The sequence below is a fragment of the Gopherus flavomarginatus genome, chromosome 1 (genome assembly GCF_025201925.1).
Source record: "Gopherus flavomarginatus isolate rGopFla2 chromosome 1, rGopFla2.mat.asm, whole genome shotgun sequence".
Classification (NCBI taxonomy): domain Eukaryota; kingdom Metazoa; phylum Chordata; order Testudines; family Testudinidae; genus Gopherus; species Gopherus flavomarginatus.
In genome coordinates, this window is record NC_066617.1 from 126933421 (window position 1) to 126958339 (window position 24919).

Genomic DNA, 24919 nt, shown 5'->3' on the forward strand with positions numbered 1-24919 from the left:
TACTAGATCGACTTACTGTGATGTCTTCACCGTGGTGAGTTGACTGCTGCCGTTGCCCCATCGACTCTGCCTATGCCTCTCACCGAGCTGGAGTACGGGAGAGCGCTCGGGGGTCGATTTATTGCTTCTAGACTAGATGCGATGAATCGATTGCTGCCTGCCGATCTGGCCGGTAGTGAAGACATACCCTCAGTATAGAGGACTAGATTAGAGGACCTGTTGAGGTCCCTTCCAGACCTACATTTCTGTCAGTCTCTGGTTATTAGATATTGAAATACTTGGTTAGTGTTCATTTTTAAGGTGTGCACTTAGTTGGTTTGTTTAATCTTTTAGACAGAGCTTGTATGTAGTTGGTTTTACTATACTGTTTATATACTAAATACTCTTAAATAATATGGATAGTAGAGGACAGACTTTATCTGCTAACAGAGGTGGCTCTACTTTAAGGCAATGCTGTCATTTGAAGGTGTTTTTAAATTATACTATTCATTGTGCCTGGATGATAAAGCAATAGGTGTATGGTAAATTAGGTATCTTTCTTCAGTAACTAGTTGTGCTCCAAAGCAGCAGTTGCAAACTTTGTCCCTGATATTATAACGAGAACTACTATTCCTGTGCCCTTCTGGAGTCCCACTGACTTCATTGTGGAGATTTGTGCTAGAGGATCCTGATGCAGAGGTGTGGGGCCTTCAGCAGTATCAAGTTAATAACTGAAAGTCTGGAAAAAATGAGAAGAGAGCTAAATATTTAAGTCTGGGACTTAATTTGGACCTGGTCCACTGAGAACAAGTGTTTTTGGCTTTTTTAACGTTGCAGATGTAAATGTTTAAAAATTACATACTAGTCTTTCAGTTATCATTACCATTTTTGACATTCATTGCTACAAATGATGCATAATAAAATATTGTAACTTTTCTGCCTTAAACCTGCAAAGGCTATTCTAATCAGCAGAAAGTTGAATTTTAAAAGTGCGTATATACAAAACATATTTTCAATGCTCTTTTTTAAATTGTTACTTGTTTATCTCGATGAGGGTCTGTATCTTCAGTACTGTTGCAATCACACCCTGTAGCAGTCTCCTTGAACTCTAACTTAGAAGACTATCTATTCATGTCTGCATTGCTGGGATTACTGGGGCTAGATTGTTTTAAAATAGTTAACAGTAACTGGTTTATTCTAGCTAATGCTGGTTACTGTCAAACCCTCAGTATGTAGATAATGTAGGATTATTTTAGAAGCAGACTGCTTGCCTGTGTTAGAGCTGGTAATGTTGTAAACAGATTATTTACTTGAACTGTTGCCAACTGATGGAGAAATATCCCTTTGAATTTGTTTGTATTTCTTATGACTTCCAAACAGACTAAATCATACTTTGTTCTGTCCAGGTGATTCCTGGTTGTAGAATGCCAAGGTAGAACATCTTTTGTAATTTGTAGTGTGTTGCTGATGTATGAACTGTTGAGCTTTAAGGGCAGTCTTTTTTTCAGAGCCAGCAGTCAAACTGTCGTCTTTCGCTTGATATTTGGAACATTCTGCTTAGAATTCTAAAGTTAATGTAGGTTAGTTCACAGCTGTGATGTCACACCAATGATCAATAAAAACTACCACCTATTTTAAGTATTTAGAAGCTGTCTATCACTTTGGTATCTAAGCATCTGGTCAAAAACTGCTTAACTGGCATTCAAGGAGCATGTGCATTGGGTGCTGTTAGACTGTGGAGTTGGGGTAAGGCAGTAATAGAAACCATTTTGGAGTTTCAGGATGGAGAGAGAATCAGTCATTGGGCAGCCCAATCAGGATGAACCCAGAGGCCAAATTTTGAATTTAAGGGTTATAATTTTATTTTAGGTTATGATACTTGCAACTTCCATGATAAGTTCTAGAACCCCTTAATAGAACTATATCTCCATATTTCATACTTGCCTGCTCTTAAACTCAGTCCTTTTTACAAGTATACACATACCTATAAGAAATCCAGAAATTATGGAGATGCTAATTGCTTAAGCTGAGTTCTGTTTTACATTTAACAGAGAGAATCAACTTCTTTGTTTTGTATGAGAAATATGTTGTATGTTCTGCAAGTATACAGCACTTACTCTTTCAATAGAGAATTAATTTTCTAGGAATTTACAAGTAAATCAATTAATTAGTTTGAGTTAAAATTGATTAAACTAGGAGCTTTAAGAAATTAGATACCTGTCAGTCTTTTGTTAGTCCTAAATGAGAATAACAATTGAATAACACAGATACTCAAACTTTTTTGTGCATGAATTATATTTGAAGAAATTAGGTTATAATTCAACTAAGTTATTAATTATCAGAGGGGTAGCCGTGCTAGTCTGGATCTTTAAAAGCAGCAAAGAATCCTGTGGCACCTTATAGACTACAGACGTTTTGGAGCATGAGCTTTCGTGGGGGCATCTGAAGAAGTGAGTATTCACCCACGAAAGCTCATGCTCCAAAATGTCTGTTAGTCTATAAGATGCCACAGGATTCTTTGCTGCTAAGTTATTAATGATTGTTGTATCTAATTGCTGTGATTATGTAGGATATAGATGGTCAGTTCAGCAGCTCAGGTGCCTTAATTGGAGCCATTGTGTCATCAGCGATAACTACGCTAATTATCACGCTTCCTCTACACCTGATTTGCTTGTAGCACTTCATTTGTTGTAATGACTCGATATGAGAAATACTAGCCACATGTGTCAGGCGTTCTTAATGGATAGATTTACTTGGCCAGTCGCTGTGCTCTGAAGATTCTATGATTGCATACTAACATGGATATTTGGCTTAAAAAGCTCTCTGTGGTATTGCTGCTGGAGTTGCTCTATGTTTGAGACAGCACTGCTGAGGGAACTGAACTAAGACCACAGAAGGTTCCTGTAAAGCTTGGGACTCAAGAAACTGAGCTTTCCCTGCCCCATCTTCACATAGCATCAGTGTTACTAACGCACTTTTCTAAACCGGTATGTGAATTTCAAGGCCAGATTCACCAATGTGTTTTGGCTGCTTTTGTGCTACTCTGGTAATGCGAAGCAAAAGTAAACCTATCTTAAATGGTTGGTGGGTTCTGGCTGCTTTGCACTGCATTGGTGTACTAGTGCAGTGGTTCTCAACCAGGAAGGAGTATGTGTTCCCCTGGATGTATGCAGAGGTGTTTCAGGGGTACATCAACTTACCTAGATATTTGCTTAGTTTTACAACGAGCTACATAAAAACCCTAGCAAAGTCAGTACAGATTAAAATTTCATACAGACAATGATTCGTTTGTACTACTGTATGTACACTGAAATGTAAGTACAGTGTATTCCGGTTGATCTGTTTGATAATTATATAGTAAACATGAGAAAGTAAGCAGTTTCTCATTAATAATGTGCTATGACACTTCCGTATTTTTTATGTCTGATTTTATAAGCAAGTAGTTTTTAAGTGAGAGGAAACTTGGGGTACGCAGGACAAATCAGACACCTGAAAGGGGAACAGCAGTCTGGAAAGGTTGAGTCACTGTGTTAGTGAATCTGCCCTGAAAATTTAAAACAACAAAAAACAAACAAAAATGTAAGGGTGATACTACTTATCTTCAGACCATTAGAAATATTGCATGAGGGCATTCTCTTTGGGTTTCTTGTGTAGCTTTTGTACTGGAATTTTAAATTTTTGAAAAAAAGTGTAGCAAATTTCTGACAAAAAATCTATATTCAGGGGGAGTTAAGTTTGGGAGAATGTATCAGTAACTTAAGAGTAAAATACATTATAGGGACTTTGGAAATATTTCCAAAGCAAAACATTAGAAACCTAGGAAATTAAAGGAATCAGAACATGTTAAGATAAAAAATGCAGATGTCATTCTAACAACATTAATTGCCCTGTAGTGATAAAACTGTGTCTTTAAAAATCACTTTTACCTGATCTGGGACCACAAATGCTAAAAATACCTTGATCATAATTGTAAACATGATATTGCCCTTAACCTTAATTCTGAATTTTCTAGGTTTGTAATAGCTGGTTTTCAGAATAATTACAACATCCTTATAACGTATTTTACCCAAAGATTAGTATTACTTATGCTCAGCCAATTCTATTTTAATGTTTTTTTGTCAGAGAATAAATATATTAGGTAGATGCACGTTCAGTTATGCATACTGCATCTCTTTAATACAGTACTACGTGTTGTAAAGAACTTTCTGATGTTCTGTTTGCCTGAATAGTTTGGCACATGTTAAACAAAAATGAGGTGTTGAATGTTGTCCTTCACACTATTACTTGAATTTTTATAATTTCTTCCACTCAAGGGTTTTCAAAGCACATTTCAAATATTTAGTAAACCTCTCAATACTTTTGTAAACTGGTATTTTTTTAGGGCAAACTGAAGCACAAAGAAGTGATTTGCTGAAACTCACAGAGCAAATCTGTAACAGAACTGGAATTAGAACTACAGAGTCCTGCTTAGTAAGAACTACTAGGCTCCTATTCTAAACACTGTTTTATCTAACTTGATCTGTCACATTTGTAAAAGTACCCATTACTGTAGTATCTACGCACTGAATAGGATTTAAGATTTAAATGTGAGTGATGTACTCTCTCCCCAGGGACTTAAATGTTTCAATTGAGGATGGGGGATAATTTATTTTGAATAATATGTTAAATAGCTTGGGTGCTTTATTTTAAACACAAGCTGTCTGGCATATATTCATGATTGAAGTCTGATTTATGTGAAAAGGGATTAGCTGTAATTCACCTAAGGCATAGAGGATTTTCCCAATTTGTTTCAAAAGAGTTACTAATACTCTAGATTTTAGGGCTAAATCACTAAATACCAAATAAATTTCAGAACTATTGTTCTGAAGCTTCCAACTTCTTTGTGTAGACGGTTATCACTCTTAAAATACTTGCTGTACTTCTGTATGCATGTTCCAAAGTTTCACAAGTGCAGCCCTTGTTCTGAGTTTTTTGTTCTAACAATTGTTCTTACTTCCTGTGAGTGTCAGTTATCCATTTGAGAGATCAGTAAGATGAACATATATGAATCATTGAAAGGAAATGTGATTCTATTTCAGTAAGTGGTATCTATACCAATTTAATTTAATTTAATTCAACACAGCTTTATTTTGTATAGCATCTTTCTTACAGAATGAATCCCAAAACAAAGTAGATAGTACAAAATAGCAGAGGGAGAGGGATTGTAATAGAGACAAGGGATAGAAGACGATCTCCTTCTTGTTCAGCAGCCCCTAAAATAAATAAGAGGACGATGAAGTAAGAATTCACCATATCTAACCTCAAGGAATGCTAATTTAACTTATTGGCTTATATATATTTGTATTATTCTACTGTAAATGAGCCCCTACCCAGTTCTCTGAGTGTCCTTGGCAATCTTTTAAAAATACACATTCTTCAGTTACCTCAAGATCAAATAAATTAACCTAGCGACGACATAAATATAACAAAAGTAATTAACTTCCTCACAAAATCCTCATCAGACTTATATAGGTCTGGGCAGCAGAGGTGTGTATCACTTGTCTCTTGCTAATTGTGAGAGAAAACATAGGCCTTCCAGTACACTCAGAAACTAACAAGCTTGGGCTTTTACAGACCAGCAGGGGAAGCAAGTTCCAAAGATTTGGGGTCCTAATGGAAAATGCCCTGCCATCCATCCCCTCTCTGTCACACCAGTGGAGTTTCATTGCAGGTACCTTCTGTGATGCAACTATAGCAGGACATTGCAGGGCAAGAGGTGGTATCTTAGACCCCCATCCTGTAAAAGCTTTCATACAAATGTAATACATCGTGAGTATTCCCATTGAAGTCAATGGGACTATTCACAGAGCAGAAACCAAAGCATGTGCATCAATCTTTGCAGGATCAGGGCCTGGTTGTAGGCTGCTTTAGGGTTTTATTAGTTCATACCATAATCTTGATGTCAAACTTGAGACCAACGGGCAGCTAGTGCAGATCAGAATAAAGGTTCAATGTGTTCACAAAAAGACAACCTGTTTAATACCAGTAAGTGAGCCAGTGAATTCTGGTCCTGCTGCAGTTTCTGGATGATTTAGCCCCATGTAAAGGTATTGCAGTAATTTTAAACTTGAGATGATAGGCATGGAAGGTAGTTGCATGGTCTGCTTCTGGAAGAAACAGATACAACCTCTTAATCATCTGTAGGAAGAGAAAAGTTGACTTGGCTGTTGCAGCTGCCTGACTTTCAAATAGCAGCTAGGGCTCTAAGATGTTCTTGGGCTGGAGACCAGAGGGAGAGTTCCTGTAAACAAGACAGGCGTTTGTTTCCCAAAAATGCACACTACAGAATACACTATTGCATTGTATTGGAAATCCTCTCCAGTACCAGAGCAGCAGATAAGCTAACTGCTACCATCAGTGGAAAAAGGAGTGACCATGCTTTTATCTGGACCATACTCTAGAGGAAGGATCTCTTTCCCCACACCTCTACTCTTCACTCTCAAGCCCGGTAGGGAGGATTTGGCAGAAGGAAGTTCTGAGAGGTTTGGGCAAGGGACTTCAAGTTACAGAGCAGAAGAGAGCCACTATGTCCACCTCTACAATTTTGAGGTTACAGTAGCCGTCACTGCTACTGAGTCCTTGCCCCACAAGGTATATGGTGATGGATCTGCATAATGAAAGATCCAGAGGTTGATTTTGAAAGATATAGTTACTCTCCCAAGCTCCACTCTTTTGAGACATCAGCAAGAAATTTCAGTAGATTGTGAAAGTCCTTCATAATAGGCTTGTTCTTCTCCTTTCTTAATGCTGACATTCTGAATGTTCATTTATCAGAGGGTTAGCCGTATTAGTCTGGATCTGTAAAAGTAGCAAAGAGTCCTGTAGCACCTTATAGACTAGTTAACACACAGTTGAAATTAACTGCAGCAATTAATACTTCATAGAGCTATTACTTCAGGCTGTCTGCAGATTCTGCCCGGACATCTCTGCATCAGTTTACATTCAGTTGATATTTTGATGGCTCTATTTGCAATTTAAGGATTTACGGACTTAATTTTCTTTAAAAAGTTTAAATTCTCCAGTGCAAGATCCTAGAAAATAGTACTGGCTCACTAAGTCTCTGAGAGCTGGTCTAATTTAACCCCTGGAAAGAAATACGGGTCCCATGCAGGGAAGAGCCCAGAAATCTGGGCTCTGGAAATATACTCCCCCTTGCCACCCAGAACAGTAGAACTATACAGTTCTGCTCTGTCTAGGGCTCTCCATTCAGGGAGATGGGGACAGGATTTTGTCCTATGTCTGTATACAAACTAATAGAGACCAGACTTGCATTCTAAAGTAATGAACCAAAAGCTAAATTGACTGCAATTGGAACTGATTGGAAAGAAATTTAGGTTCAAGATAACAACTTTATAACACAATTATGATGCATTTGTTTGTGCTTTCCAAAACTGTTCAATAAACAGTAAGTTTTAGACTTTTCAGTTGGAGCAGGATTTATTTTGCACCGTCTCTATGAAGAATACCTTCCCACGTACATAATTTTTCGAATCTTTCAGCTCTAGAAACACTGTTTGTGCTTCCTCTTAGATATAGGCATCATGCTGATGTTGAAACATTAATAGAAATGTGTTCTTTAATAATTAAATATTCACAGTAACTGGTTTACAATGAAGAGCAGTTAATAGCAATAGAATTTTTTGCAAACCTTTTGCTTAAAGTTTTAGAAAACCCTTGCTAAACTGTTTAATAGATTTGCTAGAAAAGCTTGTGATGGAGTGCTATGTATGCTTGCCTTTGCTTTCACCAGAATTCAGGGCCATTACTTTCTGTAACCATTTCAGTGAGCTGCCATAGTTTTCAGTCTGTACTGTCACCTGATCCAAGCATGCGCCAAAAAAACCACCGTTTCTGGCTACTGTCTGCTGAATCTGCTTTGCGAACCCTTAGTTCTTTAAGCTTTTGCTTTAGCCAAAAACAAAACAGACACCCTTTTGGAGTGTACTGGACACATGCCATCCTGCTTCCCCTAGCTCCTTTAATGTCTATGTAAATCCTTAGCTTTACTAAACTTGTAAATGCTACAATGGCATCCTCATGTGGAATTGTGTGGCTCATGTGTCAAAATAAAAGGCTGCTTGTGGTGAATATATTTGTCCAAAAAATATGAATGCCTACACATTGCACCGCGTTCAGTGTTTTGTATCAATTACTATTCCAATGTCATGGTGTCTTACTTTAATTGTATAAAATCATTTTGTATTTTAATATGCAAAGGTAAGTTTTTGTATACTAAATGTTAATACATAGTGTTTTATGTATTTATAACTATGTAAATTATCTTGGTTCACATTATCTTACTACATTTTGAAAAAAAAATAGCCCTACATTTAAATGGCATAAAAAGATCTCTTCATTCATATGCACTTGTTGACAAACGTGGCTCCTGTGGGATTTCTTTTTAATCTTGTTCAGTGGCAGTTGGTTGACTTTTATCAATGGTATTGGGCTTGGGCCTGTTTCCCATTGTGTGTAATGGGGAAAATAGCTTTGACTTTAATGGGAGTGAGGTCCGGCCTATTATATTACTGTGAATTAATGGTGCTTTTACTTTCATCTTACTATTCCTGACATGTTGACCAGAATCTGGGGAAAGAATAAGTGGTAAAATGTTATCTGAGCACTCTACAGGTAAAAGAAATAGCTGTGAGTGTCTCGAGTGCTGAGACTGCGTCCTCCTCCCACATAATATACAGTATTTTAAGGTGAAGTGAGTCGAAAAATTGTCAAGTAATCTTTTAGGAAGCTCACTCCTAAACTTTGTAATCCACATGCCCAGAATCTCCGTGAGGGGAAATGATGTGTGGTACCAATGTGAGGACCCATCATTATTTCTGCTTTTTCTGGTTCTCTTTGTCCACTTCCTTCTTTCCTTTGTCCACTTCCTTCCTTCTCTTACTCCCACCCCATCCTTCTTTGCATGACCTTACTGGTTGCATTTGTATTGCTCTTTTTTCTTCTCATCTTTTTCTTTCCCTGTTTATTTTTTTCTCCTGACTGTTCAATACATTGTTTCCACCTCATCCCCCTCCCTTTTTTTTGCACTTTTTTTGTCTGAGTAAGCAGCAGCAGTAGCTGCCAAACTAAGGGCTTGTCTACATCAGAAAGTTGCAGCGCTGGTGAGGGAGTTACAGCGCTGCAACTTAGGAGGTGTACACATCTGCAGGGCACCACCAGCGCTGCAACTCCCTGTTGCAGCGCTGGCCATACTCCCCGTTTGTCTCGGGTGTAGAGGATCCAGCGCTGGTGATCCAGCCGCTGGTAATCAAGTATAGACACTTACCAGCGCTTTTCTTGACCTCCGTGGAATAAGCAGGTATCCCAGCATACCTGAGGAAGCCTCTGGTAATCAAGCTGGTCTCCTTCCCCGTCTTGCTCTCGCGTTCCCCGAACCCCCGAGCAAGCAGGTCTCCTTCCCTGAGGTTTGCCTGGGTCGGTTCCAGGAACGCGAGAGCAAACCGCGGCGAAGCTGGTCTCCTTCCTCGGTTTGCTCTCTCGTTTCCCCGAACCCCGAGCAAGCAGGTCTTCCCTGCGGTTTGCAGGGGTGGTTCGGGGAACGCGAGAGCAAACCGCAGCGAAGCTGGTCTCCTTCCTCGGTTTGCTCTCTCGTTCCCCGAACCCCGAGCAAGCAGGTCTCCTTCCCTGCGGTTTGCAGGGTGGTTCGGGGAACGCGAGAGCAACCGGGAAAGGAGACCAGCTTCGCCGCGGTTTGCTCTCGCGTTCCCGAACCACCCTGCAAACCGCAGGGAAGGAGACCTGCTTGTTCGGGAACGCTGAGAGCAAACCGCAGCGAAGCTGGTCTCCTTCCTTCGGTTGTGCTCTCCGTTCCCCGAACCCCGAGCAAGCAGGTCTTCCCTGCGGTTTGCAAGGTGGTTCCGGGAACGCGAGAGCAAACCGCGGCGAAGCTGGTCTCCTTCCCCGGTTTGCTCTCGCGTTCCCCGAACCCCGAGCAAGCAGGTCTCCTTCCCTGCGGTTTGCAGGGTGGGTTCGGGGAACGCGAGAGCAAACCGGGAAAGGAGACCAGCTTCGCCGCGGTTTGCTCTCGCGTTCCCCGAACCACCCTGCAAACCGCAGGGAAGGAGACCTGCTTGTTCGGAACGCGAGAGCAAACCGCGGCGAAGTCTGGTCTCCTTTCCCGGTTTGCTCTCGCGTTCCCCGAACCCCCCTTGAAGCCGCCCAACAGCGCTGCAGTGTGGCCACAATCTAACACCACTTGCCAGCGCTGGTTGCTGTAAGTGTGGCCACTCTGCAGCGCTGGCCCTATACAGCTGTACTAATACAGCTGTAACAACCAGCGCTGCAAAATTTTAGATGTAGACATGGCCTAACACTTTCCATACTTAAGGCTGCAGAGGGAAACTGATCAGCATTTTAGCAGATCCTTTTGTATCAAAGGGTATGGCTACATTTGGAATTTCAAAGCGCTGCCCTGGCAGCACTGCGGGAGCGCTGCCCCGGCAGCGCTTTGAAGTGCGAGTGTAGTCAGAGCGGCAGCGCTGGGAGAGAGCTCTCCCAGCTCTGCATGTAAACCACATCCCTTACGGGTGTAGCGTGCAGCGCTGGGAGCCGCGCTCCCAGCGCTGCTGCCCTGATTACACTGACACTTTACAGCTCTGTATCTTGCAGCGCTCAGGGGGGTGTTTTTTTCACACCCCAGTTGCAGCGCTGTAAAGTGTGAGTGTAGCCAAGGCCAAAGTCTTTATGCAGGGCTGCAAAAAGAAACATACTAGGATCATGAGATTCTAGCCTCACTGCCTCCCTTCCCCCTCCCTTTTTTTTTTTCTTTTGGCAAATGTTTCTCTTGCAAAGTCATAATGTATTGGAGGACTGTTTCATCAAATGAGATCTAGCTAGATACCCCACTCTATCTGATCAGGAAGTATAGTGAGTAGCTAATGTAAGTGCTTTAGTTGCACTGGACTCTTGACTTGTTATAAACTACAACATTAGTAAACTTAGTTATGTAATAGACATACACATTAATAATTGAATTATTTGTCTTGATTGAGTGTAGGTAGAGGGGTCCCTCCTGAGATTTTTACTACCTTTGGCACTTGCATCACTGGGAATACCCCTCAAGCCAGAGAGAGTTAGGGATGGCACTCTTCAGAATGTGTTTGTTGCTTTTTCTTCTACATTTGCCTCCCATTTGGCTGGCATTTGTAGCGTTTTCCCTAGAGTTTGAAAGGACTACCTCTCTAGTGTTCCCACCGTCTTGACAGGTGAAAAGCATGAGACCTCATTGAGGGTTTGAGTGCAATTCCTCAGCGTGGGCCAGATTTTCTGTGTTCAAACTTACAGTCAAAATAGGTTTTAATAGTGACATAACATTCCCACTAGTGAGAGCATAAAAAGCTTACATCGATGTCGCTGAAAGTTTATAACCAGTGTATTCACTTCTATGATTCTAAAGATAAATACACTAAGAACGCTATGTGGATTTTTACTAGTAAACACAATGGAATCTGCTCATAGTAAACAAGATGTAATGAAACTTGGTATATCATTGTCAGTAAAAGTAACAAATTCCTTCAGCATGTAAATTGCCTTTCTGTCTGTAGTTAATTCCTATGAAGAGTGAAATTTATGTGTGTGTATAATATATATTTATTCTTCTTCGAATGGATTGCTCATATCCATTCCAGTTAGGTGTGCGCGCTGTGCGTGCACGTTCGTCGGAAGATTTTTACCTTAGCAACTCTGGTGGGCCGGCAGGTCGCCCCCTAGAGTGGCACCGGCATGGCGCCTGATATATACCCCTGCCAGCCCGTCCGTTCCTCAGTTCCTTCTTACCGCCGTGTCGGTCGTTGGAACTGTGGAGCACGGCATAGCTGTCCTCCACGTCCCTAGCTCTCCATTGTCTCGTTGTTCTAATAGTTGTATATAGTTATAGTTGTAGTTAGAGTTTATAATATTAGTTGTTAGTTGTATTACTTGATGTATATAGTTACCAGGCTTGGGCCCTAGCCCTCCCCCGTGCCCGGCGCCGGGCTCATGCCCGGTTCGCCAGGATTTAAACAGTGCTCGGCCTGCAAGAAGCCAATGCCAACGAGCGATCCCCACGACGCCTGCTTGAAGTGCCTTGGGGAATCGCATATCTCTGAAAAGTGCCGCATTTGTAAGGCATTTAAGCCAAGAACAAAAAAGGAGAGAGATCAGCGCTTAAAGACCCTCTTAATGGAAGCAGCGCTTAACCCTCCAGCCTCAACGCCAAGCGCTGGCTCCGCTCCGGCACTGGGAAAACGCCTCGGCACCGGCCCTCCCCAGCACCGGGCCCCGAAGCAAGGCCTTCGACATCTGCCATTCCAGCCAAACAGACGCGGACAGAGCATCCGGCACCATCTACTGCTGCGGCACCGATGCCAGGGATTCCGTCGAGTCCGGTCCCTCACAGCTCCCCCATAAAATCTGAGGTCGAGCTAATGGTCCCCTCGACGCTGGAGACATTTGCGTCGGCTCGTGACCTGATTGCATTGACTGAGCCTACGCTACCTCAACCCCCGGTGCCTCCGGTGCGGGTTCTGCAATCGAAAGGCAAGCCTGTGGCCATGCGAGCTCCATCTCTGGTTTCACCGAGCCGGCACCGATCCCCATCAAGGTCCCGGCACCGTGGACACTCTCGATCGGGACGCCGCTCGCAGTCCCGGCGCCGCTCTCCGCGGTGGTACCGGTCGTACTCGCGTCACCTCTTCACGGCGGTCCCGATACTCCCGGCACTGCTCTAGATCAAGCCACTGCTACCGGCACCGAGATTCCAGAAGCCGGTCCCATCGTCGGCGTTCTACATCCTGGTCGACCTCCCGGCACCACGCTGGTGGTAGGTCTCGGTCTCGATCCCGGCACCGATATGACTCCCGGCACCGAGGAGGTCTTCGTCGACTAGACCGAGGGACCCATATCAGTCCCGTTCGGCTCCACCCTGGCCATCCCGACAGCCGTCTGTCTCTTCTCAAACAGACAGCGCGTACGCTATGGACGCTGACAGGCCTTCCGCTCTCTTCCAGGATCCCCCCCTCAGGAACATGGACCGCAGCAGTGGGGCTTTTGGACCCCCTGGGCATATCATCAAGCCCAAGGGCTTCAGCAGGTTCCCCTGCGTCCAACAACATCAGAGCACAGGGCTCTGGAGGCCACATTGTCTTGTCCTCCCCCGTCCCCTGCAGAGGAGGGATTGTCTCACCATCGGGATCCTGATCTCCCTCCAGAGCCGGAAACATTGCTCCAGACGGAACCTCCTGCAGATCCGCTCCTGCCGGGTGTCTCCTCATCATCCTCCCCGGACGAGGCAGTGACTGAAACAACATCCACCAGCCCTCCTCCGCTCGACCTCAGGGCGCATCAGGGCCTCCTCAGGCGCGTGGCGCAAAACATGAATTTACAGGCTGAGGAGGTCTCAGAAATTGAGGATCCGGTGGTGAGCATATTATCTGCAGATGCACCCACTCGTGTCGCCCTTCCCTTTATCTGGACCATTCAGGTCAATGCCACTACCATCTGGCAGTCGCCGGCATCAGTTCCCCCCGCGGCACGCAGAGTGGAACGCAAATACATGGTGCCCTCGAAAGGGTACGAGTGTCTCTATGTTCACCCACCCCCGTGCTCCCTCGTCATACAATCTGTGAACGAGAGGGAGCGTCACGGCCAGCAGGCCCCGGCACCAAAGTCTAAAGAAGCGAGGCGCATGAACCTGCTTGGCCGAAAGGTCTATTCTGCGGGCGCCCTCCAACTTCGGGTGTCCAATCGACAAGCTCTCCTTAGCCGCTACACTTACAACACTGGGCGGCAGTGGGCAAATTTAAGGAGTTACTCCCACAAGATGCACGTCAGGAATTCACGGCGATCCTTGACGAGGGCAAGAAAGTAGCAAGAACTTCCCTGCAAGCATCTCTCGACGCCGCAGATTCGGCTGCCAAGACTCTAGCTTCTGGCGTTACCATGCGCCGAATTTCCTGGCTACAGGTCTCTGGCCTTCCTCTGGAACTCCAGTACACCATACGGGACCTCCCGTTTGAAGACCAGGGCCTGTTTTCAGACAAGACTGACCCCAGGCTGCAAAGCCTGAAAGATAATAGGGTCACTATGTGCTCCTTGGGGATGCATACGCCAGTCACCCAGCGCAGACCCTTCCGGCCTCAACATCAACACCGGCCCTACCCTCAACCCCGCCAGAGGCAGGACTTCGCCAGACGTCGAAGTAGGAACGGCCGGCGTAGCCAGTCGAGCAACCAAGGGGGGCAAAACCAGAGCTCCTCCAAGGCTCCCTCTGGCCCGAAGCCTTCATTTTGAAGGTGCGCCCGAGGGCGCTGCACCAGTTTCCCTCCCGGATCCATCCCCTCCCTTCTCCAACCGTCTAACATCCGACCGATGGGTCCTACGCACATTACAAGCTGGATACCATCTGCAGTTTGTTTCGCACCCTCCCTCCCGCCCCCCTTCTTCATCCCTCTTCAGGGGCCCCTCTCACGAGCAACTCCTCCTTCAGGAAATGCGGACACTCCTCGACAAAGGAGCCGTAGACGAGGTTCCAGAAGCTGAGCGGGGCAAGGGCTTTTATTTCCGTTACTTTCTGATCCCCAAAGCCAAGGGAGGCCTCAGGCCTATCCTCGACCTGCACGAACTCAACAGATACGTGGTGAAGTTGAAGTTCCATATGGTATCCTTGGGGACCATTATCCCACCCTTGGATCCTGGAGACTGGTACGTCGTCCTCAACATGCAAGACGCATACTTTCATATAGCCATCTTCCTGCCACACAGACGGTTCCTTCGATTCGTGATCAACCGCTGCCACTATCAATTTGCGGTCCTCCCGTTTGGCCTTTCCACGGCCCCGAGGGTGTTCACCAAATGTATGGCTGTAGTCGTTGCCCACCTCCGTCGCAGCTGCATACATGTATTTCCGTACCTCGACGACTGGCTGATTCGGGGACCATCAGAGGCACAAGTCCTCAGCCACATCCGCATGGTCAGCAGTCGCTTCACGAGCTTGGGTCTCATCCTCAATATAGAAAAGTCAACGCTAATCCCCACTTAGAGGATAGAGTTTATCAGAGCCCTTCTGGACTCTACTCTGGCCAGAGCCATTCTTCCTCTATCAAGGTTCCAGACCTTGACGGCCATTATACGACGACTGCAGACAGCACCTTTGACCTCCATACGCACGTGCCTAACTCTATTGGGCCACATGGCAGCCTGCACATTTGTCACGCAGTATGCGCGGCTTCGCATGAGGCCCCTCCAGTCCTGGCTCATCAGTCAGTACCGTCCGGCCCGGCACCTTCTGGACCCGGTTGTTACCGTTCCCCAGGACATATTAGGTTCCCTGCGGTGGTGGCCTGACCAGTCCATGGTGTGTGCGGGGCTGCTGTTCCATCCGCCGCAGCCTTCGGTGTCCCTGACAACTGATGCCTCCGATCTAGGTTGGGGGCCCATCTCGGAACCCTACGGACCCAAGGTCGGTGGTGACCTCACGAACTAGCCTTCCACATCAACGTACGGGAATTGAGGGCAGTCCGCCTTGCTTGCCAAACATTCCATCATCAACTTCAAGGTCGCTGTGTCTCGGTATTCACCGACAACACAACAACCATGTATTATATCAACAAGCAGGGCGGCACGAGGTCTTCTGCCCTGTGTCAGGAGACTGTGAGGCTCTGGGACTTATGCATAGCCCACTCCATTCACCTCATCGCATCCTTCGTTCCCGGGGTTCGGAACACGCTGACGGATCATCTGAGGAGATCCTTCCTTTCCCACGAGTGGTCCCTTCGCCCGGACGTCTCCCTTTCGCTCTTCCAGAGGTGGGGAGGTCCCCGGATGGACCTCTTCGTGTCCCAAGGGAACAGGAAATGCCAGATGTTCTTCTCCTTTCAAGGCCAGGCACCCGGTTCGGTAGCAGATGCCTTCCTTATTCCCTGGACGACACATCTGTTCTACACATTCCCTCTGTTCCCGCTCGTCCACAAGGTCCTTCTGAAGGTGCGCAGGGACAGGGCCCGCTTGATCATGATAGCTCCAGCGTGGCCCAGGCAACATTGGTACTCCATGTTGCTGGACCTGTCTCTGGCCGACCCTCTCCCCCTGCCTCTTCACCTGGACCTGATCACCCAGGACCACGGCAGGCTACGTCACCCAGACCTGCAATCACTGCACCTTATGGCGTGGCTCCTGAGTGGCTGACCCGGTCCAAACTCCGTTGCTCTACCCCAGTGCGGCAGGTGCTCCTGGGCAGCAGGAAGCCTTCCATTAGAGCGACTTATTCAGCAAAATGGAAGTGCTTCACCTGCTGGTGTGCGGAATGGAGTTTCCTTCCCACCGAGGTCTCCATTGCCATTATCTTAGACTACTCTGGTCCCTTAAAGAGCAGGGCCTGGCGATATCATCTCCTCGAGTTCCCCTGGCGGCCATCTCCACCTTTCACCCAGGGGAGGATGGCCACTCAGTGTTCTCTCACCCTATGGTGACTAGATTCCTTAAGGGCTTGGAGCGTCTCTACCCCCAGGTTCGACGCCCTACCCCTACCTGGGACCTGAATCTAGTTCTGACCCGACTCATGTCCCCTCCGTTTGAGCCATTAGCGACTTGCTCCCTGCTCTATCTCTCCTGGAAGACTGCCTTCATGGTGGCCATCACCTCAGCCAGACAGGTGTCGGAGCTCCGGGCTCTCACGGTGGATCCCCCGTATACTGTGTTCCACAGGGACAAGGTCCAGCTGAGACCACACCCAGCCTTTCTCCCCAAGGTGGTCTCAGCCTTTCATATCAACCAGGACATCTTTCTCCCTGTCTTCTTCCCAAAACCCCACTCGTCCACAGGGAGCAGCAGCTTCACTCACTGGACGTCCGTCAAGCACTTGCCTTTTATATAGAGAGAACCAAACCGTTCCGCAAATCCCCCCAACTCTTTGTGGCGGTAGCAGAACGTGCCAAAGGGTTACCCGTTTCCTCTCAAAGAATCCTCGTGGGTAACATCCTGTATTCGAGCCTGTTATGACTTAGCTCGTACTCCTCCGGTCACGTGACTGCGCACTCTACCAGGGCTCAAGCATCATCGACAGCTTTCCTCGCCCGCGTGCCCATCCAGGAGATCTGTAGGGCAGCGACCTGGTCCTCCGTTCATACCTTAGCTTCCCATTATGCTCTGGTCCAGCAGTACAGAGAGGACGCGGCCTTCGCTACACGCCGCGACTTCTCACTCCGACCCCACCGCCTAGGTAAGGCTTGATATTCACCTAACTGAAATGGATATGAGCAATCACTCGAAGAAGAAAAGACGGTTACTCACCTTTGTAACTGTTGTTCTTCGAGATGTGTTGCTCATATCCATTCCACACCCGCCCTCCTTCCCCACTGTCGAAGTAGCCGGCAAGAAGGAACTGAGGAGCGGACGGGCTGGCAGGGGTATATATCAGGCGCCATGCCGGCGCCACTCTAGGGGGCGACCTGCTGGCCCACCGGAGTTGCTAGGGTAAAAATCTTCCGACGAACGTGCACGTGCAGCGCGCACACCTAACTGGAATTGATATGAGCAACACATCTCAAAGAACAACAGTTACAAAGGTAAATAACCGTCTTTTTTTCACTATAAGATTTCCCTGTAGTTAATTTTTTGCTTTTTAACATTCTTCTTTTCTCTGAGGAAGCCTGCAGAGTTGTTACAATGCTATAGATGCAGGTGTTAAAAGTCAGGAATAATTGGAGAGCATGATGCAAGCCTCCACAAAATATACTGTCCTAATATCCTTTAAAACTTTTATTATAGAAGAAATAATTGTTAGTTTCTATTTTAGATCTGCAAAAGTCCAATTCTAAAACAAAAGCTGAAGTATATTTTAAAATAAATACATTTTGTACAGTAATATTTTGGACTTAATTCACAAATTTCCAAACAGCTGCCTTTTTAACTTTGTGCATTTATGTTGAATTTCAGTCCAGTCATGGGCCTAATATGTGATGTATGGGTATTGCATACCGTATATACAAAGATTCACCATGCTGCACTTGTAGTAGAGCATTTACCTGGCCAGATCCCAGTATGGCTCAGATTTTGGAATGGGTATTTTGGGCCCTAATCCTGCAAAGAATTCTGTATAGGCAGGTGCTTGTGCCTGTGCAAAGTTTCATTGACTTCAGTGGGACTCTGTAATCATAAGGGTCCATGTAGGCAGATTCCTATGCAGCATCTGTGTATTTAGTGATTTATTAATCATATTTTGTTTATCAAAAATGTAAATGACTTTTAGTTATAGTGCTGCAGACATAGCAATGCGCTCTTGAAAGAACAGGGACCAATGTTGCAGAACCTCCATCAGTACTTGTATTGATTCCACATGTAGAGGGTTTGCAGGATTAGAGTCTTTGTTTAAAAAGAAATTGTTTTGCTATTTAAAGTAAATGAATGTTACGCAAAAGCTTTTTGGTAACATTTATTACTGTATTTGATTGTCTAATATAAGAAGTATTCAGGAAGTGTAGTTGGTAATTTTTAAAAATTCTTTGACCTTACCGAATATAGATTATAAAATTAATCTGATTTAATAACATCTGGATTCTAAATAAATAAATATTTTTTGAGAAATAAGAGTTTTAAACATACCCACTTTCCTTAGCACAGAGATCCTGAAAATGCAGGTAAGATGTGCACTGCAAAGCTTTGTTTTGGCCTGTGACATACTTTTTAATATGGAGATGTGTTCAAAAGAGATAAATCTGCTTGCAACAAGATAAAATACAATAATTTGTTTTCACAACCTGCAGGTCTGTATTAAAGATGAGAGTACCTAAAATCTATATCACTTTTTTCAAATTACATGTAGCCCTCAGGCTTTTGGCAAGTTAACAATGTGACCTTTGCATGGGTAAAATTTGGCGCAGAGGCTACAACATTTTGGTTTCTGCTTCTGCAGGGACAGCAAAAGAACACAGCTAATCTAACAAATCCTATTTTTACTGGTGAGAAACAAGGAAATAAATGAAACGTTTGCTTTTGCTCAATGAACAACATGAAGAAATATTGTTTGCTAATTGGGAAAAGGACAAAATAGGGGAAAAAATTCAAGGTTGCAAGCCTATTACAACAAATTTAAGAATTTTAAAACAGCATTTAATAGACAGTTTAACGTTTAATCACATGCTACTTTAAACTGATGTGCTGCGGAATAGTGAACTGATTTATACTTTGTCTTTCAGATGAACCAGAGACACGAGATGCGTGGTGGGCAGAAATCAGACAAGAGATAAAATCCCATGCCAAGGCATTGGGTTGTCATGCTGTAGTGGGCTACAGTGAATCAACTAGCATTTGGTAAATCATGACAATTTGATTTTCTAAATGCCATAGAAAATAATTCTGTACCATCTTCTAAGGATTAAAAATGGGGATAGAGAGTGCAGGACAGATGTTGATAGTGTGTAGCATACCAGCTTTGAAGGGTTTACTAAAACATATTTCATCTTAGGTTTCAAACTTGGGATAAACAGCTGTGTCTTCACATGTTTTTCAGAATTAAATCTATAGCCATTGTCATCACTATTCCTGAGCATGCTCCTACTAGACTTTAATCTACGTATTTGCTTTTGACAGTTAATGTTAACTTGTCTAATTCTCAAGTTCACTAAACTTTATCTGCCAGAATGCCTGGACATTTTACTTAAATACGTTTTATAGTTACACTTTATTGTCAAGAAATGATTGATAGTTCAGAAGTAAAACAGACACTTTTAAGGCATGGAAGCAGGGGTCCTTCTCTAGAAATTGCTCGTAAATTGAGCCAGATAATCTTGCCTCCCGGAGCCAGAGTACTGCACACTGAGTGTTCCTGTCCTGAGTCTGTCTTTGGGACGTATTGACCATGATTTTTCTACTCCAGTACCACACGGAGAAATTAATGTGTATAGCCTTTTAGGCTAAAATTTGAGGGATTGCATTTTTCCACTCCTGTAATACAGTAGCAGCACTTTCCTGGACAAAGATTTTAAACTAGTCATAGTAGTGGCTTCATTCCACAAGTATAACATGTTCCCCCAAATGGCAAAGACAGGTGGGCTTCTCAGAGATTGAGCCATAGGGAGAAGTTAGGTTCAACTGCTATGGATCCAATAGCTATGCTAGGCTGACTCCATCCATCTGGAATTCAAGGGACACAGAAACAGTGTAGCCCTATTTATTTGAAAATACAACAACATACAGCCATCTCAGCTAGAAGCCAGAACTGCACTGACTTATCCCACACTTGGAAGGGTAAGAATATCTCACCTACCTTCTGTATTTAAGTGATTTATCACAACCTTGGGGAGAACAATATGGAATCCTTGTATCTACTTCCAGCCTCTCTAGTCCACAGAAGGTCACATCTCACTCCAGCTCCAGAAAGCAACCCTGAACAGAAATCCTGCTATCAGCCAAATACCAGGATATTCAAGTGGAATCAGTTACAGAGGATCAAGGAGAAGAGATCCACCTTCTCCCAAGGAAAATCAGAAAGAGCTGATGACTGGCATCACCTTCATAGTACCACAAAGGGAAAATTACCAAATACACGTGAGCTTGATGGGCTGAGAGGCCTACATAGGTTACATAGACATTCAAGCACCAAGGACTCCCTTGTCTGGCTCAGTTCAGGTGATCTTCCTAGTCCAAGACAAACATATTAGTAATTCCACACATTGTTAAAGCAGTATCATCGAGCAGGCAGGAAAGGAATAGGAGCAAAGCACCCATGGAGGTGGCTCAAGTGTTATTCAGTATTGCAGAACCAAACATCTAAATAAAAGTACGTTTGAAAGGGATTCTAAATGTAAGAGCTAAGTGACAAAGCTAAAACCAGGAAGAATAGAGTCTCGAAGTGGAGGTTTTCAACTGGGATAACTAGGAACCCGGGATGACTAGAATTGAAACTTTCACCTCCTCAGAACATCAGGTTCTGAATTTTCACTTCAGTTCAATTACTAGGTCAGATAATAAAGATATTTGACAAGAATATTTCAGTGCTGAACTAAGTTTGAACTTTTAGATGAGAACTTGTGCTAGGTTTTTTTCTTTTCCCCCCAACTCAAGTAAACACCACAGTTCTGTTTTTTTTAAACCTGAATATGGACCCAAGCCCCAGTAATGTCAAAATATTTGTGATGTTTTGACATCCTTTTTGTCTTAATTTTTTGAAGGTTGCCTCAGTGCTTCTATAGCCTGCCTATTCATTTATATCTAATGTGGAGTTGCAGCGTTGTTTGACAAACTCTTCTCAATGGTCTATTTGAACTGTCTTTCTATGTTCTGGCTCTTAAGTTGATCTTCCAAATAGCTTTTGCCTCGGCTATGATGATCTTGGAACTAAGTATCCCCACCACAGAGGAACTATATCAGGGTAGGCAACCTATGACATGCATGCCAAAGGTGGCACGCAAGCTGATTTTCAGTGGAACTCATACTGCCTGGGTCCTGACCACCAGTCTGGGGGCTCTGCATTTTAATTTAATTTTTAAATGAAGCTTCTTAAACATTTTAAGACCCTTATTTACTTTACATTCAACAATAGTTTGGGTATATATTATAGACCTATGGAAAGAAATCTTCTAAAAACGTTAAAATGTATTACTGGCACGCAAAACCTTAAATTAGAGTGAATAAATGAAGACTCGGCACACCACTTCTGAAAGGTTGCTGACACCTGAACTATAATGTATATTTTAAGGATAAAGTTGTCCTTAGACTTTCCTGCTGGTGATGCATAGATCTCAAGAACTAATCCTACCATCCATTTGATCCCATCCTAGCCACCCGAAGGAATAAGCAATGTTAAGATTTTTGTCCTTAAAGAACAAAACCAGATGGAAAATCAGTCTCTATTTGCAGTGACAATGACGAACTGCAAAAGGAAGAAGGTATCCAAAGAGCACCTTCACAAGATGGGTAACAGGATGCATCACTGCAGTATATGAGATGAGCAGACATGGACAATCTGAAAGCATCATGGCAGTTTCCACCAGGTCCATGACCCCATTGTATGATAAGGGGACTAGTGTGCTGGCCGAAGAAACGAACATCTTTAACTTTCACAAACTTGCCTTTTCTTCAAATTAAGCCTTTGGGAGTACAGTAAAGTTCTCCATGCTGTAAAGTAGGGCTTGTAGTGAAAATGAAAATCTGTCCCTCTTAATTTAGTCTTCCAATAAATAATATGAGTAGTTCAGTCCCATTATATTTTCTTCGTTAATACTCAATTTTGTTTTTTGTATGGGACAGGAACATACTATTTATTCATAAGTTTATAAATTTATTCATAAATCAAATAGTATATTTTACACTTTGAATTGTTGATAGGACTTTGAGTTGACATTGCTTGTTCACTGATGGTGGAAGAATTAAATAGAGGTCCCCTGCTGATTTTCATTTCAACCTGATTCCATGCCTTAAACAGGAAAGACTTGAGTATTTACAGTATTGGCCTACCAGACATGCTGTACCTGTGTGTGTGTGGTGGTGAGGGAGGGTCAGGAGGAGGAATTACAGGTAAAATAAATTAGGAAGAGTTACAGGTAAATAAGAAAAATTTTTCATTCTAAGAAAGGACGAAGGGTACCTATTTGTTTTTCAGCATAATGTGTTTGTTTACCCTTATAGGCTTGGTTCACTGTCTAACATTTGTAAAATTATAGAGATATTAAACGTTGTGTGGTCTTTGATAACTGTTTAACTTTTAAACCAAGAATAGAGTATATTATTTAGATGTAACACTGTCGTTCCTGTTCATACTTTAAAATTCCACTTATTTTTTGCTGTTTTATCCCCTGAGTTACCAAGAAGCAACTTGTCAGTGTTGCTTTGTAACTTCATTTTGACAATGAGTGATATCAGGTGATGGGGTTTTCAGCTTCCACCCTTAACTTTGGTAAAGAGCTACACCTTGTCTCCAACATTCACAGGCACTCTAATCTGTAGAATCCAAAAACTTTTATATCTGTATTTCCTGGATAATCTAGTGGATTGAGAACAGAAGTGGGAACCAGGATTTCCTGTTTTCAAATTCCACCTCCTGTGTTGATTCTCTTTGTAGCCTTGGTCATGTCTCTTTAATCTATCTGCATCTGTTCCTCTCCATTTAAAATGGGCATAATACTTCACAAGATATTTATATGGATTAATTGGTTAATCTGCTAGGTATTGTTATTACTGGTACCATGATTCCGCAAAGGTTAACAGTTATATTTAATTCGGGCTTTTGAAGAAGCTTTTTAAATGTATGGCTTTAAAAAAAGGATATTTAACATCATGTCAGGAATTCACTTTTTTGTAATTCTTTTCTTTTTATAGTGAAGAGGTCTGTATTTTGTCCGCGTCTGGCACAGCAGCTGTACTGAACCCTAGATTTCTCCAGGATGGCACCATGGAAGGCTGTTTGGAACAAAGGTTGTCATGGCAGCCTGGCTTCTTTTCCATAGGGTCAGAGAAGGGAGAGGTTGATTTTTTTCCTCAGAACCAAGATAGTTCTTCTCTATTAGGGTAGGTTACAGTGTTACAGTGCAGGATGCGGGACCAACCACTTTACTGATTTTCACTAACAACAACAACAGAAGTAATGGAACTCTGCACCAAATTAGATTTTCTGTTTTTATTTCTAACAGTCTGAATAAGGTAACATTTTGACTACTAACCACAGAATTATAACTCAGTCTTTTTCTTTGCCACTCTTCACATATCTTTCTTACCTTATAGCACACTACAAAAAAGTGACAGTCATATGATAATTTGTATAAGCCAAATCTTGGTTTGGCTGTAGTATGTGAACCATTGTCTTTGTTGTGTTCAATGGCTGTATAGAAAATAAAATACCTTTGAGTGTAAAGCAAAAGTGAATAAGACAAGCATTTAAAAATGAATGTTTTTAAACTGAAGATTATAAACAAAATCGTAAAGGTTGATGGAAAAAGAAAAAAAAATGAATTGGCCAACTAACACAAATTGTTGGCTGTTTGACCTCTGTTTTTTGTTTGCTTTGGGTTTTTTGAGAGAGAGAGGGGCTTGCAAAATAATTATTTGAAGGCAGCCAAGGTTTACAAACTTGCATGTCAATAGGACTTTTTCAGTATCTTCACTGGAATAATAACAATATATTCTTAGGGATTAGTACAGTCCAAAATATACAGTGTATCATGGTGAAGTGATCCAGTTTTATCTCAATATTTAGCTTTTTCTTTTTTTCATTTCATTAGGAACAGACTGAGTATTACCTTTCCCTGCAAATACTACTTGTTGATCAGCTCTGTGAAACTGCAGTTTTAACCCCTTTAAACAAACAAAAGCCCTTCCTTTTCTTTTTTTCTGTCCCAACAGAACATTTAATATACTTGTTCAACCTCTCCTTCCCCTGCTGACATCTAAAGAAATGTCAAGTTTTAATGTTAAAACAAAATAAAAATTCAGTTTTTGATCATAATCTATTTTAAAAGCTTGCTGAATGTGTTGTGTAAAGGGAGAATCACATTTTCAGTAATAAAAGCTCACTGATAATAAAGCAACCAAATGTGAAATATGTACAGAAAGTCTATCTCATTTTCAAAAATGACTTAGGCTCCTTAGTGCCCAAATCTCTTTTAAAGTAAATAGGACTTATGTTCCTAAATCACTTACGTTCTTTTGAAATTTTTACTCAGAGTTCTTTGAGAAGAAAAATTACTGTGCAGGACAAAATTTTAAAATGAGGCTCTTACATAGTATGTTACAAAATCAACATTTGTTCAGACTATATTGTTTATAGTCTTCCGTGTGTTTTTGCAACAAGTCTGCCTAGATATTTTGTTTCAGTTAAGTGAATAGTGAGTTTTTCTTAATACTGTAGCTCAGGAAATTCTCTATGGGTCTTTCCCTTTTTAATGAATATCTGTATTATACTGTTCTCCAGTAGGAT

General features: G+C 43.1%; 1 protein-coding gene across 2 annotated transcripts in view; it reads left to right on the forward strand.

Moving 5' to 3' along the window:
* C2CD5 (C2 calcium dependent domain containing 5) overlaps positions 1 to 24919 on the forward strand; it is a 109210-nt gene that overhangs the window by 34128 nt on the left and 50163 nt on the right. The window contains exons 9-15 of one of the 2 annotated variants that reach the window (XM_050968788.1): positions 1314 to 1331; positions 9373 to 9387; positions 16047 to 16083; positions 16656 to 16665; positions 17873 to 17896; positions 19201 to 19320; positions 23326 to 23421. In XM_050968788.1, the coding sequence (XP_050824745.1) occupies positions 1314 to 1331; positions 9373 to 9387; positions 16047 to 16083; positions 16656 to 16665; positions 17873 to 17896; positions 19201 to 19320; positions 23326 to 23421 (320 nt within the window). Of the gene's footprint in view, positions 1 to 1313; positions 1332 to 9372; positions 9388 to 16046; positions 16084 to 16655; positions 16666 to 17872; positions 17897 to 19200; positions 19321 to 23325; positions 23515 to 24919 lie in introns of those variants that run through there. The other variant, XM_050968779.1, reaches the window with a different exon arrangement.